The following is a 15,328-nucleotide window of genomic DNA, read 5'->3' as shown; positions in this document are numbered from 1 at the left end:
CCTATTCAATAACATTTTTCTGAGCTAGGGTACATCTCTTTCAAAATTGGCTGTACATTTCTATGTTTACAGATGAATTATTACGCTTATATAATCTTTTACTCATTATAAACTCTATAAGAGATAAAATTAAATGAGGTTCCTGCCTGCTACTTTTAATCTACTAAGTATCATGTGACTAATGGTGGATGCGCCTGCAGGAAGAAAAATATCCAGGAACTCTCAACCCAGGGGCAGGGGCCGGGGAGAGAGGCCAGAGGGCAGAAGCTTCTGTACAGGAGCCAAGGGACTGTGCAACTCACCCCAAGAGAGTGATCAGAACACCTGGATCTTCATCTTAGTACCCTCCACAAACAGCTCAGATCTTGATTTGGGAAGCACATAGGAGTTTCAAGGCAAAGATCTCAGTGATTGATCCCCAGGAAATCTTGAGCCTCAGGTCAGCTACTTGGAGCTGGAGGAGCTCATGGACACAGCCGTGTTTCATATTTCAAAAACTGCTCATTTGGGTCAAGATCTTACTCTGCTGACTTCAGTTGGCATTGGCCACACTGTCTGTGTAGTAACATGCTGTGGATGTGGACCTAGGCACAAGGATAAAGGGCAGCTAGATTTTCTCGCTGGGTAAGGATGTAGCTTCCATCCCAGCATTTGGTTCAGGAGCCAAGAAGGTCTGTGTGTCCTCCATGCTTTGCTCAGCAGACGATGGTCTTGGCTCAGGGCTGAAATATTTTTGTGGCAGCAGAAGGTGGCACAGTATCATTCAGATTGTACGACCATTTTGCTACCTCCTCATGACACCCTTCCTGGGTTCCACTCCCATGCCACTATGGCCAGCACTCCACCCTGTCTTTCCTATGCACATGGTGATAACCATAAAGCTGCCAATCATCTTGGCTCCATTTCTACCCAGGCAACAAGACTGGGTGATCTTTCTCAGCTCCATCATTTAGAAGTGGCTGGAGTGCCCTAGGCTGGCTGACCTGTCCAAAGACCCATCCATTGCTCTCAACAGTTCTCTGTCAGAATTCTTTGGAGTCTCACAAAGCTGTGTTGCACAAATAAGAATACCCTCATTTGCTCATTAACATTCTTAGTTCTTGGACTTATAGCAATGGGTAAAATGGTCTACTGAGAGCTTTAGGAGAGACAGATGTCCACATTTGTACAGCCAAGTCCTACCCTCAAGGAGCCTATTTTCAAGTACATGTATAGACCACAGATGATCAAAGAGCAAAAGGGCAAACAGTGCCCACCAGAAGAAGTCAGAGCCCTGTGGGGTCTAAAAGTACAAGATGACGTATCAGATTTAGGGCCATGAGAGATGCAGTTTATGGTGAAAATCATGTTGTGTTTTCATAGGTTAGATTGTGATAAACAGTAAGGTCAGGGAAGGTCATTTCAAGGACACAGACCTGCCAGGCAAAGGGGCGAATGGCATCACACCATTCCTCATTTTTTTATATGTTTTAAAGAGTTATTTGAAGAGTTAAGGGGTGTTGAAGGTTCCTTACTCAGCCTTCAAGGTGAAATAGTCTGAAAATGTCTGGCATGTCCTTGCTGTTGGGGGACATCAAAACATTTACCCCAAGAAAACGCACACTTTCTTTCAGTCTTTCCTGCCTCCAGATTCATCAGGTAGTGACAGATTTCATCTGGGGTAGATGTTACCCAAGACAGATTGAGTTTGCCAGTGTTTGACCATACTATTGACGGGAGCCAATATCCACAAAAGATACGCCTTCTTACTCTGCTTTGACACATGATTGTGATGGTGAAGTTTCCTCCATTGGGGGGATTCAGCTGACTGCTGCTCCCACTTTTCTGTCGAGCCTCATTATTTCCCCAAGAGTGGTTACCCCCTCTTCCTTTTTGAATTAAAGGTTCTATCTGTGTCCCAGATGTCAGAAACCAGAGGGGACAGGAGCCTGGCTTGGGGCTGGGGGTTCTCACACCACTTTCTTAGGATGAAGGCTTTAGAAATGTGTGCCTGTGTTACACAGCTCCAAGTGTAAGAGTGCAGAATCTACATGTTAAGTAGAAAGTCACCCTCAAGATTACAGGTGCAATGTGGGTAATCGAAATGCCAACATTTGATTACTCATAGTTTTTCCTTACTTTCACATTAAAATATCTTATTATTTTTTTACATGTATAAGTGTATTGCCTGCATGAATGTAAGTGCACCTGTGTTGTGCAATGCCGATGGAGGTTAGAAGAGGGCATCGAATCTCCTAGAACTGGAGTTATGGATGGTTGTTAGCTGCTGTGTGGGTGCTGGGAGCTGAACCCAGGTCCTCTGCAACAGCAGTCCGTGTTCTTAACTGTTGAGTCATCTCTCCAGCCCTTACTTTCTCATTTTTTGAATTTATATTAGTTTTATGTTCAAAGAGTCATTAAAAATCAGATACATACAGATTAGAGATGCATGTGTCAACATCTAAGTGTTATTAGCAAAAACAATGAGTATTTCTCTAAGAAACAGAATATTTTAAAATGAAATGGAGATCTTTTTTAAAGGTTAAAAACTCATTCAATTTTATGTCTTACAGGGTTTATACTGAGTTCAATATTGTATAACTGTATTAATTCAACTGTGAACTTAAAAATTTTATAGCCACTTTTGAAAGAGATGTGTCTTTGCTCTGGAAATTGTTATTGAGTATGTTAAAGCTGTAATAAAATGCTTCTTCTAAAACATGAAAAATATATATTAAAAAAAACTTCCTTGCTTAATGGGTGTGTATTTTCTCCATCTATGCTGTGACATATACTCCAGTAGCTAGTGGTTTAGTCACTGTTTATATTTTTTTATTCTAATCAAGTGAAAGTATATAATAAAGCATCAGCTATACTTGATTATAGGAGGACACCGAAGCTGACTTCAGACCAAATGAGCAGCCATTCACACTATGAGGGCTGGTGTGTGGGGACAGCATGAAGCCTTCTGCCATCATACACATACACACACACACACACACACACACACACACACACGTGTGTGCATGCACATAAGAAAGTTAGATTAAACAAGCCACACACATCTGTATCCTGAAGGCAGCTTAATTTAAACAGGAACAGAAAGTGAGCCATGTTGCCTGGTGTGTGGAGAGTGCTTCTTGCAAGAAGTTTTATTACTTGCAGAGGCCATCTCTGAAGGGACTAGTCAAGATTCAAGTGTAACGACTGGCTTTTAGCACAATCTCTGTGGCTGTCAGTGCCTCTGCTAATTATATAAGGCTTACTGTAACTAGAAGAGGCGCTAGAAACCTCTCTCTCACTGCACCTGGTTGGCCGGGCTTGGATCTCTGTGCATACTTGCATATAACAAAATTGAATAACAAAACTAAAAATAAAAGAACTGAGCCTTCACATGGACCTTGGTGAATTGCTGTATTTTGGGTCCTAAGCAGTGAGGTTTCCATCTCTTTCCCTATATAACCTGCGAGTCTTCCTCTGAAATCAGTAATGCTGTAGAACTCATGTCATTTGTAGTTTCATTCTGCCTAGAACTGGAGTGAGTAAATGTTAATCTGGTTGTCATTTGCTTTAATAGTTTAACAAAAATATTGAGGACCAAGATGCCAAAACATGTATAAGCTACTCAGCTGCAGCAATGAAATGTCCTAAATATTAGAATGTAAAATGAGTAAGAACAATGTAAATGGAACATTGCTGACAAGGACACCTGCTTGAGCTATGTGGGTATTTAGATTAATAAATTTGTGGGTTTTTTTTTTTTTTTTTTTGAGACAGGGTCTCTCTGTTGTCCCAGTTGCTCTGGAACTCACTGTGGCTAGATGTCACAGAGATCTGCTTACTTCTGCCTCCGTAGTATTGGGATTAAATATCTTATTTATTTTTGTTTTTTTGTTTTGTTTTTGTTTTTATTTTGACAGGGTCTACCTAGTCTCAGCTCACTTGGAGCTCATTATGTAAACTAGGCTGGTGTGCACCACCATGCCCAGCATTTTATTTTATTTTTTTAAAGCTGGAGTTTCATGTAGTCCAGGCTAGCCTTTCTTTTTATGCAGCTGAGGATGATCTTGAACTCCTGATCCCCTCTCCTTCTACCTCCTGAGTGCTGAAATTACAGGCATGTGCTACTATGCCTGGTTTGTGCAGTGCTAGAGACTGAACATAGGGCTCATGCATGTTAGGAAAAAGCACTCTACCAACTGAACTACACCCCCAGCCCCAAAATTAAACACAAGGAGCTAGAGAGGTGACTCAGTGGCTAAGAGCCCTGGCTGCTTTTGTGGAGGACCCAGGTTCAGTTCTCAGCACCCACATGGCAGCTAACAACTGTAGCACTCCAGTTGCAGGGGATCTGATGCCCTCTTCTGGCCTCTGTGGGCATTGCATGCCACAGATGCACTTACACAACAAGCAAAACCCTCATACAGATAAAAATCAAAATAAATATATCAAAACATTAAAATTAAACATAATTAAGAATTCAGTCCTCAGCCCCATTCAGGTGGCTTGTGGGTACTGTGGGTATTTGTGTAGAACCTTCTATCATCCTAGAAAGTTCTGTCAGACAGTAGGTTCACTCGTTTCACAGACAAATCACATTTTTCCTCAACTATCAGACAATATTTGCATTGAATATGTTCCTCACCCCCACAAAAGATCAGGTCAGAGTTTGAGTCAAATAACTATAAATTAGAATATTCTTGATTTTTCGTTGAAGGGAGACAGGATGTCTCCATATCTCAATTCTGAATAGAGAAAATTTAGGAACTTGTAGGACCCAGATAATTTAAGATGGAATCAGATGGAATCCAGTAGTTAGAGGAAGAGATGTCTTTCTGGGAAAATGTAACAGAAGACTGGAGAGTCTGAGAGAGGAGCATCCTCAGATTGTCATCCTGGGAGAGCACAGGCTGTGGCTAACAATAAACAAACGTGTTGGATATTCAGACAAACGAAATCCATAGATGCTACTATGAGTCTCTGCCTCCAGCTCTCCTTTGCCCACTCTCTGCCCTGACAAGAGTCTCTGTCCCCAGCCCTTCCCTGCCCACAGGCTCTGTCCTGTCAAGTATTTTCAACCTAGAAAGAGCCAGAAGAGAATCATATTCTCTCTTGAATGTTTCAGGAAAAAATACCCTCCAAAATCCTTGTCAATAATTTCCCAAAGGGATCATCCACTTTATTTCCAATTTCATACATTTTGCTCCAGGGAGCTATAAATTAGTGAAGTCTTTACTAGATTAAAACCTCAGATCTACAATTTAAGTCCAGCCTAACTGCCTACAACTGGCCAGGCCTTCTATCCCTGGGGCTTGCTCCTCATTCTGCATGGGGCATGGTGTCTGGTGTAGACTCAGAGCGCCCAGAAATCTAAATGTTCGTGCTTCTCAGAATCATCCCAGAGGGGCCAAAGATGAGATGAAAGTAGGCCCATTCCTAGTAGGTGAGAGAGGCCAGATTTAACTCGCAGTGAGATATGAAGAGAACTCAGACAAATGTGTCATGAAAGGAAACACTCTTGGCATTGAATTCTATCTCTACAATCACAAAGGGTATATGTGCATAAATTTATACTTTGTATTTATAACAATAAATACGCATGTATATTTAAAATACCTCTAAAACTATATACTCAAAATGATAGATTATAAAATTTTCATTTTGTTAATATGCATCATGCTAAGCTTTTCAAATGAGAAACAACTGATGACACTTTTTTTCCATTTGCAAGAAAGCAGTAGTTTCCAATGTTGGTATTAAATACTTCGTAATTTCTAAGTGAGGAGTTCAGTGTGCTAAGAAACATTTCCTAAGAAAAATATGCTTCATGGTCTTATTCAGAATCCAGATATTCTCTGGTTTTGTCATGATAAAGACACAACAGCTGGCAAGCTGGCTCTGAGCAAGTGATGAAGAGTAACTTCCAGTGGTGGGCTTCAATGAGAAATGCCCCCCATAGGCTCAAGTATTTGAACACTTGGTCAGTTGGTGGTGCTGTTTGAGGAAGGTCATGAACTCTTTAGGTCATGTGACCTTGATGGAGGAAGCATGTCACTGCGGTGGGCTTTAAGAGTTCATAGCCTTGTCCCACTTCCAGTTGCTTGTTGTTAAAGATAGGAGCAATCAGCTTTTGGTTTCTAATGCCATGCCTGTCATTTGCTGCCATGCCTCTCTGCATTGACCAACTCTTATCCCTCTGGACCATAAGCCAAAATAAACACTTCTATAAGTCATGGTGTTTCATCACAGCAACAGAAAAGTAACAAATACACCTCACTTCTCTGGGGACTGACCCAGAGCTTCCCTCTTCAAGTCCAGGCACACTCTGGTCCCTGTATCTGCTTTCACATGGCTCAACAGGTGAATGGCTGCAGTGCAGACTGTGGGTTTCCAGAAAATAAGGCTGACCAAAGGTGAGCAGGGATGCAAGTGCTGGACCTAGGCTGTTTTTCACGAACTTGCTGTTATGCTAGGTGAGTCCCCAGTCAGCTTGAGAAGGTAGGTCCCCATCAAGAAGGCCATGGGTGAGGGTCACTATTACCTGGACTTTCATTGCTGTATAAGAACAGGGGAATCTTGTCTCCACTCATCATGTTTTATTTTCTGCAGAAATGAATGCTGATATACAAATGAAAAATTGAGGATTTCATTTTCTATGCATAATGGAGGACAGGATTTGAAGGCTGATCTTCAGTCTGCTTCTCCTCCAGAGCGCCCTGAGTCATCTCCTATCAGCGTGAGTACAGTTCAACTCCCATTCTGTCTTGAAAATCACTTTCCTGTCAAGTGTGGCTATTTGTGGTTTCCACTATTTCAACACTGGCCCACACTCCGATTCATGATGCCCATATCTGTCCTGACCACTTGGCTACAGAGCTGGGCATAGGGTAGGGAATTCTAGAAGGTAGGAGGTATCTCTGGAGTACATGGTTATCCTCCTTTCAGTGGGGGACCAGAAGCCAGGGCAGCCTTTGGATATAATTCTCAGACTGTCCCAAGGCCAAGATAGTATCCCACCCTCTCCCAGGGACTCTGTGATTCTTGACCTCATCCATTCCTTTCCTGGTGGCCCTGACTGTCCTCCTGATTCTCAGGCACTTCCTGGCTAGTCTCCTTGGGGATGTCTGGATTGGTAGTGTTTCCCTTCTGTCTGCTGTGCATATATGGAAGGCATATACGCATCTCTAAGTAGAAATTAGATGTTTTCTTTTTTGCCCAGTCTGAACAATGTATTTTCTTAGTGTCCACCAGAGGTGCATATTTACTTGGTAAGTCTTCAAGGTGATCTCTTGAGCGCTCTGCATAGGCTGCGGGTGTCTCTCCCCTCATCACAGTAGGTCTATACCATCCCTCTCCCAGGAGGACTTGGTCAATAGGCAGTAGCTGTTGCTCCCAACGCATCTCCTGGGAGTGAAGCAAGGTTGAGTGGGCCACCGTCCGGGTCCCAGAAACCCTAGACCACAAGTCCTCAGAGCTGAGGGGATCATTCCAGAACAATAGTGCTGCCCACTGCTACCAAAGTTGCTCTGATCTTTTCAACCTTGGTTTTGGCAAAATTTGCTTTGATTTCCTAGGGCAGGAACTCTGCCAGTTTCTTGACCTGGAAAAGGCTTATTTCCAGGTGTGGGTCTTTATTTCCTTCCCCAGTTTCACTTTGTGCACAGGCTTTGCCTCTGTCAGGTGGACGGTGAAGTGAGTCTGTTCTTTGTGTTTGGTGTACCTTCTTCCTCTGCCAGCTCGGGGGCTGCTGCAGCAGCAAGGGTGGCGCGGACCAGCTTGCCATTCTGGATCTTCAGTGTTTTCTTCAGGAGTTCACTGAGGCCCGAGAGCTCCAGGAATGTAAGGCTGCCAATGTTTGGAACCAACTGCTGGATCTTGGGGGTGGATATTCCTTGGCAGCATTATCCAGGGGTGTACCAGTGAGTACCTCACCCCTTTGGTGGCTGCTGCTGCGCAACTCTGGGGCTGCACAGACACAGGTGCCTGGTGCCTAGTGAGGCAGAGCACGGCACCCCAAAGCAGCCCAAGCTGAATTAGATGGTTGCTTAGATGTTTTGTAAATGAATGAATGAATGAACAAATTTTACCTATGCTGAGTAATCCCTGAGAATGTCTTCTCATGGTTTGGGCTTCCACGCAGGAAGCCTGTGAGCTCAGGGGATTCCAGATCATCTTCTTCTCCAAAGGAGCTCTAGGATATGAGGACAGAGATGCCAGGTAGCTGAGGTGGCTGGGGGAGCTTTGGGTACAGATGTGATGACTCATGCTGCAAACAGCAAGCATCCACAACAGAAACCTGTGATGAAAGAGGCCCACGGCACACATTGTGAGCACATATTAGATACGCCAACCAAAACGTTCCATGAAGAGTTTCAGAAGAGTACCCACTTCTTCACACTAAGTATACAACTGTACAGTGGCCTTTCTTCTCTACTTTCTCTCTTCTCCTTTTTCTGGGACAGGGTCTTGTTGTGTAGTCCAGGCTGGCCTTCAATTTGCCATCCTCCTGACTCAGCAGACTGGGATTATAGGAGTGTGCACAGCACCTGGTTCTCCTTTTCTGTTTAAAAAATGTGATGTGCAATTTTTCCCATAGACTTTTTGTGAATGATGTTTGCATGACTTCATAAAGAGAGAGGGATGCAGTCATTTCGGAAAGGCCGTTACCTTGTTCATTTTCCACTTAGACATCTGGGATGGCTGGGCCTTGACACCATTGGTGATAATGACATCCACTGAATGCCTACCGGGCACCTGCTCCCAGTACTAGTCCAGGCCACAGAAAAAGAAACTGAGGCACAAAATAGTTGACTCACTTGTTGCTAGCTGGAAGGTCCATGTTCTCTGTATTTCACATTGCAGGAAGAAGTTCTTTGTGAAAACATGAGGTTTTGGTCATGATGCCAGTTTTCCTTGTGTTCTCTGAATCTGATTGTTTTTTTTTTTTTCTCTGTGAATTTTACTACAACTTGCACTGAAATCTCGAAGGTGTGAGGCACAAATAAATAGCAAAGCTAAGCTATGTTTCACACAGTGCTGGACAGCTCTGAGGTTTGCACAGCATAGATCTCTCTCTCTCTCTCTCTCTCTCTCGTTACAGGGGATTAAAATAGATGTTCCTACTTACTTATCCCATCCACATTCACTCCTGCAGGAGAGGAAATAGGAAGAAGACTCAGGGCAGGGATCTGCTGAAACAGCAAACTTCCTCCCAAGGATACTTGTGGGCCAGTATCCATGCTACACACTCCCTAGTGGCCCTCTGCTGATTCCCAGAGGCTTATCTTTGGGTGGGCTTCCCAAGGGGGCATCATACAACAGCACAGGGGTAGAGAGGGGCATAGGGTCTTTTTGCTTTATCTCTTTCATGGGAGACTCAATGAGCCATCCCCTGAGTAGTCTACTTCAGCTTATCAGTTACTGGTTTCTAAGTTCATTTATGTGTGTGTGTGTGTGTGTGTGTGTGTGTGTGTGTGTGTGTAATTAAAGCCAACTACAAACACTCTAATTTTAGAAATTCTATCATACTGTTCTTAACCACAGTTCCTATATTGAACTTATATAAGTCAGCTGGACTCATTTTGATAAAATGAAAGTCTATCTGCAGCAAGTCATATCTTGCAGAGTACTTAAAAATTCTATAGAGCAAACTTTATAAACCTTTGTCGATGCTGAAACATAAGCGGTGGATCATGCACAAAAATGCATTTTGCTGACTGTGAGAGATGAATGTAAACAGTTTCCACAATTACTGTAATGGTGCAGTCCTGAGACACTTGCGATATCACTTGGCTGCTTGTAACTCCCTGTGCGCTTTATAAGAAAACTGCAGAAGGCCAAACATATGGGAGAATGATAGTACCAGTATGAAATGAATATGTGTATGTGTGTGTGTGTGTGTACGTGCGTGTGTGCATGCGTGCATGCATGCATGTGTGCATGAATGTGTATGGCTATAGCCATAGCTACACACAAACACTCTTATTTTTTTAAGTGTGTGTGTGTTCAAGTATGCATGTGTGTGCACATTTGTGTGGAGGACAAACTCAGGTGTTCAGGTGTCAGTTGTTAAGAATGTCTTCCACCTTGTTTTTTGAGACAGGGTCTGCCACTGGTCTCAGCTCACTGATTAGACTCCACTGACTGGTCAGCAAGCTCCAAGAATCCATCTGTCTGTCTCCTCAGGGATGGAATTACAAGATTGTGTCACCATTGCCTGCCTTTAAAAGAATAATTGTGTGTGTGTTTGTGTGTGTGTGTATGTGTGTATGTGTGTGTGTGTGCATGCGCACGTGCGTGAGCATACATGAGCATGTATGCCATGGTGCATGTGGAGAGGTCAGAGAGAAACTCTGTGGTGTCTATTCTCTCCTTCCTCAGTTACATGGGTTCTGGGGATCAAACTTAGGTTCAGTTTACCAACTGAGCTATTCCCCAAGTCCAAACCTTCATTCTTGAAGGAAAATCAACACACTTTGAGCACAAAAGTTCTGAGAAGGAAGTATGATTCGTGGAGACCTAACTTAGTGCAAATTTTGTCATTGCCAGCTGCCATTTATGTCCTGCAAGCCTTGACTGATTGGACTGCTTACCCCTTGCCTCAGTTCCCATGGCTGTAAAATGGGCATAAGCATACTCACAGCTGTTTTTCACAATGGTGACAACCTCTGTCAAAGCTCTGTCAACTGCTAAGATTCTGACACACATGAATTATTTTACTGTAACAAGCCATAGCTTGTCCTGTGGCTTGGGGAATGGGTGCTGAATCTCAGGGTCAATAGTGCCTGGGTCCCAGAAGGTTGTGTGTTGAGCCATGCATAAGAAGGACCCACTGAGTCCTTACCCCAAGACTCAGTTCTTTCACAAGGAGATGTCCCAGGCACCCAGGGTTGCCAGGTGGGCCAAGTCAGAGGCTGAACAAAAGTTATTTTCCCAACAGAACAGGTCATGGGGCAATGAACTTTGAGCAAGCTTCCCCCTGACCTTCAGGTGAGGCCGGATCTCAATGGCTTTAATGTCATAAAGAAGCTAAATTTATATGGAGGCTAACCCACTTCTCTGCCAAGAAAATATGGCTGTCTGTTAATATCAGACCTAGAGCGACTGCAGATATAATTCCAAAAGTTTCGTGGCTTTACCATTGAAAACCCAGAAATCAAAGTATTCTAGAAATGAAGATGGTTTTGATGGAGTTTCAAAAGCGCATGAGCCTCCTCCTGCTCCCTGAACAGTGTACATTGGGTGAGAGACGCTCTGTTAGACCCAGGTGCCTCTGCCTGGGTCTTATACCTGGACATGTAAGCCACAAAGCTCACAAAATAGTAATAGCTTTTATATTTTGACCCTGGTTCAATGTTTTAATTCTTTGATTTATAGTTTTATTTTCGAGTAAATACAACCTGATTTTTTTACATGTGGTTAAGATTCTTGGATACCAAAGCCCCCAATACCTAGGATCCACGCTTCTGGAGGCTGTAGCATCCATAAAAGCTAAAGGTAAGAAGTAGAACACCCTGCCCCCAGGATGACTGAATCACTGATCAAATAGCACAAAGCAAAGATGAACCTCACTTGTTTTTCCTAAGCTGATGACACACATAGGAAGACACCTAGATTTGGCTGAGACATAAAGGGAAGTCAGCCAGGCAGCTCAGTTTGGAGCCACGGTAAGAGCCCATGGCCTCCAGCTGAGGCCAATGTTGTCGTGGCTTAGCTCCATTTACTGAGATGACTAAACCCCACACAGGCTAGCCTCTGCCACTGAACATGCTGCCCACATAGAAAAAGATCCCTGGCCAGGAGGCTGTGGCTCCTCAAAGAGGCCAACACAATGTGACTGACTTGCATGGGGCTGCTTTTGGAGTTTTAGAAAATGGCATTTTGAGAGGAGAAAAGTCCCTCTGGAGTCAGAGCTCACACCAGGAAAGCGCCCCCCAGAGGGTCACTTCATTTTTCATAGCTTCATTCTTTTCTGTTGTGGCCTCAGTCTCACAGCCAGAGACTCCTGAGAAACTTTTGAGAGGTTATGAGGTCCAATGGTGATAGGGTGGCAGGGCTTTGCTGGGCTGGATGGTCCTTCCCTCCTCTGGCCCTCAGGTCTCCCTCCCCCGGAACCCTGATGTGCACATTAGAGGGATGAGGTGCCCAGAAAGCAGTGCTCCAGAGTGTGAATAAGATTCATACTCATGTTACATTTTAATGCATTTGTAGCTTATACGTTGTACATAATTAGGCACAAAATAATTGATGTCTTCTTGAAACTATCCCAGGGTAGTTGCTCTGGGTAACTGAACAGAGTTCCACCTTGGGAAGTCTAAGATATTTTGGCCAACAGGTTATCAGGCAACATTCATCTTGTCCATGGCTAAGGATGTTCCACTAATAGTCAACAGTAAAAATTCAATGTTGGAAATGACAAGAGGAAAACGTCTCGAAAATTCCATGTGGCAGCTGATGCATGATAGAGGATTTTTTGAGGTCACTGGGAGCAACTTCCTAATATCTTTATGAGGAAGTAAAGGGTGCTGCGCAAGCAGTGAGCAGGAACTCACTTTGTCACCCATGTGAGATGCTGCTGAACAAATTGACCAAAGCTTACAGGAATACACAAGAATACGTACACTGAAATTGGCTCATGTGCGAATTATTCTAAGCTGATTACATCTTACGGTTGTGCTGCTGTTTTGCAAAGCTCCCCAACAGACCTTCCTGACTTCTACAATAAAAGCGAAGGGCTGAGAATCATCAATGGGGAAAGGCTCAGGGAAAAAGCTACCATGATGGTCTCTGTTTTTCTCATTATAGAAAGACATTGTTGAGCAAAAACTGGCCATTTAAACATTAGTCTCTTTATAGAAGACATGACTCTTTAGTTCTGGAGTTCCATGAACAAAAACAACCCATTTCAGGAAATTAATCAAGTTCAAATTTCCCAGCAGGGGTCAAGCAAAATAGGACTTATTTGCAAAGACGAGCTTAGAAAATATGTGTGGCTTTTAGATCAACTCAAACCAGGCAAAATTGTCTGCGCCCTGGATGGTACAGCCTCCTGGCGGGAAGAAGAAAAGGAGGATGCTGGCCAGGCCTAAGCTGTCTGGAGGATGTGATGAGAGGATCGGCCATCTCCCATGATGAGAAGAGACAAGGAAGAAGCGTGGGCTGGAGAAACGGTGGGCCTGCCTGGAATTTCAGATGATTGAAAATTCCAGGCCCAACTCTAAGGGATGATGCAACCCAGTGTGAACTACACCATCAGGAACATGCTCTGCTCCTGGGATCTCGAGACACTAAACAGTCAGAAGCAATATGCAAGTAGCACGGAGGCTAGTTTCTTGTTTACAGCTGGCCTGTTGCAAGTAGAGATACACCAGACTTTTGTAAAATATTCCTCATCAAGACATTCAAAGGAATGCTGCCACGTCCTGAGGTGTTGGCCAAGATCCAAGAGCAGTTAGTCACGTTTTGACCATGAGGGAAATGTATGTAGATGCCATGACAAAAATATGCCTGAGCAAGCATGCCGATTGCTGCAGCTAAGGCTGTTGCTTTGAGGTGCTAAAGCTACGTGTCCGTTAGGCACTGATTTGGACGATGCTAGACTGTAAGACAAAAGAAGCCCTCCAGCTGTTTATAATCCGCGAAGACAGTAAGAGTCTTGTGACAGGAGGGCTAGTTCAGGAAGTCACTGAACATGAGCAGGTGATCTATGGCGCTAGGGCCCTGGACAGGGAGCCTGAAAAAAATGACATGGGTGTCAAACAGAAGGCTGCACTTGGGGCACCCCTGGTCTATGGTTATGGGCTTAGGAGGGCATGGTCAGGAGGAGGACCAGCATCTTCCTAGCCAAGCATGTGACTCAATGATAGGTCAGGCTGAATAAGAAAAGGTCATTGTTTCATTATTTGAGGGATGCTTGGCTCTTAACATGCTGCGGGGTTGATAAGTTTGGACCTTTCTCCTTACAAACACCTCTGAGTCTGTACTAACTGGGGCAGAAAGATTTCCACTCTCTTCCATACTATACCATCTCTTTCCAAAGCCCCCCGCGCCCCCGCATCTGGATGTGGTATACACAAATACAAAGGATAATCTCAGTCTGCTGGTGTAGACACTGGGTTCATAATTTTGCGAGATTATGCTTAAAAGTTATAGCTTAAAGGAGAGGGAGCTATAATTACTAGAGATTGTGTGTGTGTGTGTGTGTGTGTGTGTGTGTGTGTGTGTAGACCACACAGATTCCTGAGCTAAGTTGTCACTGTCTGGGAAGTTGCTCATAATGAAGATGACCATGTGTGTAAGGATTTGGCTGTTACAATGGTAGGTTCTTATCCCTGGTATCCATCTTTTGAACACCATGTTTGATTTCTAACTTTAAGGGCTTCGTTTTGATTCTTCAAATTGCAATCATTTTCTGAATGTTTGAGTAATCCAAGAACATTTTTCCTGAGTGCATGGGTATCTGAAGACAAGACGCCCATGCCTTAGGGAATCCTAGACACAAAGAACGTGACGTGAGAGAATTGAACATAGATGTAGGGAACTGTCCAGCAGCGTGGATGACCCTGAGGCTCAGCCCTTTGGGTTAAATTAAACACAAATGTCATGGGCAACTCCTTACAGACATTTTCCTTTCAAACAACACACCATTTCTGAGAATTACCCAGTGAATACATTTTAAAAAGAGAATGATTGTCATGAATGCTTACTTGAGCTCTTGGGAACTGGTGGCCAGCATACTTCGAATGCTTTTGTCCGCCAGGGGGCAGCCGGACAGACTGTAAGACAGGCCAGAGATGCAGTGAGTGAACCCCAAGGCAGGAGCACAGCCCAGACAAACACAACACAAAGTGGAAATTAAAGAGTTCAATGCAGAAGAGCAATGGGCCAAGTGCTGTATACTGACTTGTGTCTAATTAATTCTGAATATATTTGAGCATAAATTTAAGAAAGCACTTCTGTTAGTAATCAGTTTTTAAAAATCAAACAAAATATGTGTGCTCTTTGGTGTAAAGGTTTGAGAAAAATTTTGCAAATTTAGGTGGTCTAAGGTTAAAAGCCATTACATAACACATACACACACATGAAAAATCACATGCTTCTGAAGGTCAACATACAGCACTCAGAGGGTTGACACAGAATTCAACATTTGTACTTTGACAGCATTGTTGAGGTAAGCTGAAAACAATAAATTGAAAAGACAGCATCCACCATGAGAAAAATGAAGTCACACCTTCTGTGTGAGGCGTAATTACCAGTCACATGACCACTCCCATCACACCCTGGAGTTGGACATCTGCCACCAAACAAAAACAAAGACAGCCAGAATAGTAAGTGTGTTTAAAAAAACGTT

The 15,328-nt window shown here is 43.5% G+C and overlaps 1 protein-coding gene and 1 pseudogene across 11 annotated transcripts in view; both read right to left on the bottom strand.

Moving 5' to 3' along the window:
- The window catches only part of Myt1l (myelin transcription factor 1 like), a 457,396-nt gene that overhangs the window by 59,854 nt on the left and 382,214 nt on the right, over positions 1-15,328 (bottom strand). For all 11 annotated transcript variants that reach the window (XM_017802471.1, XM_008850171.2, XM_008850175.2 and 8 more), the window contains one exon: positions 14,685-14,753. In XM_017802471.1, the coding sequence (XP_017657960.1) occupies positions 14,685-14,753 (69 nt within the window). The remainder of the gene's footprint in view (positions 1-14,684; positions 14,754-15,328) is intronic.
- Positions 7,463-8,316, bottom strand: LOC103747653 (annotated as a pseudogene).

The sequence above is a fragment of the Nannospalax galili genome, unplaced genomic scaffold (assembly GCF_000622305.1).
Source record: "Nannospalax galili isolate Female #2095 unplaced genomic scaffold, S.galili_v1.0 scaffold100, whole genome shotgun sequence".
NCBI classification, from domain to species: domain Eukaryota; kingdom Metazoa; phylum Chordata; class Mammalia; order Rodentia; family Spalacidae; genus Nannospalax; species Nannospalax galili.
Note: the sequence above shows the minus strand (reverse complement) of the source record. Positions and strands in the feature narration are given on the sequence as shown.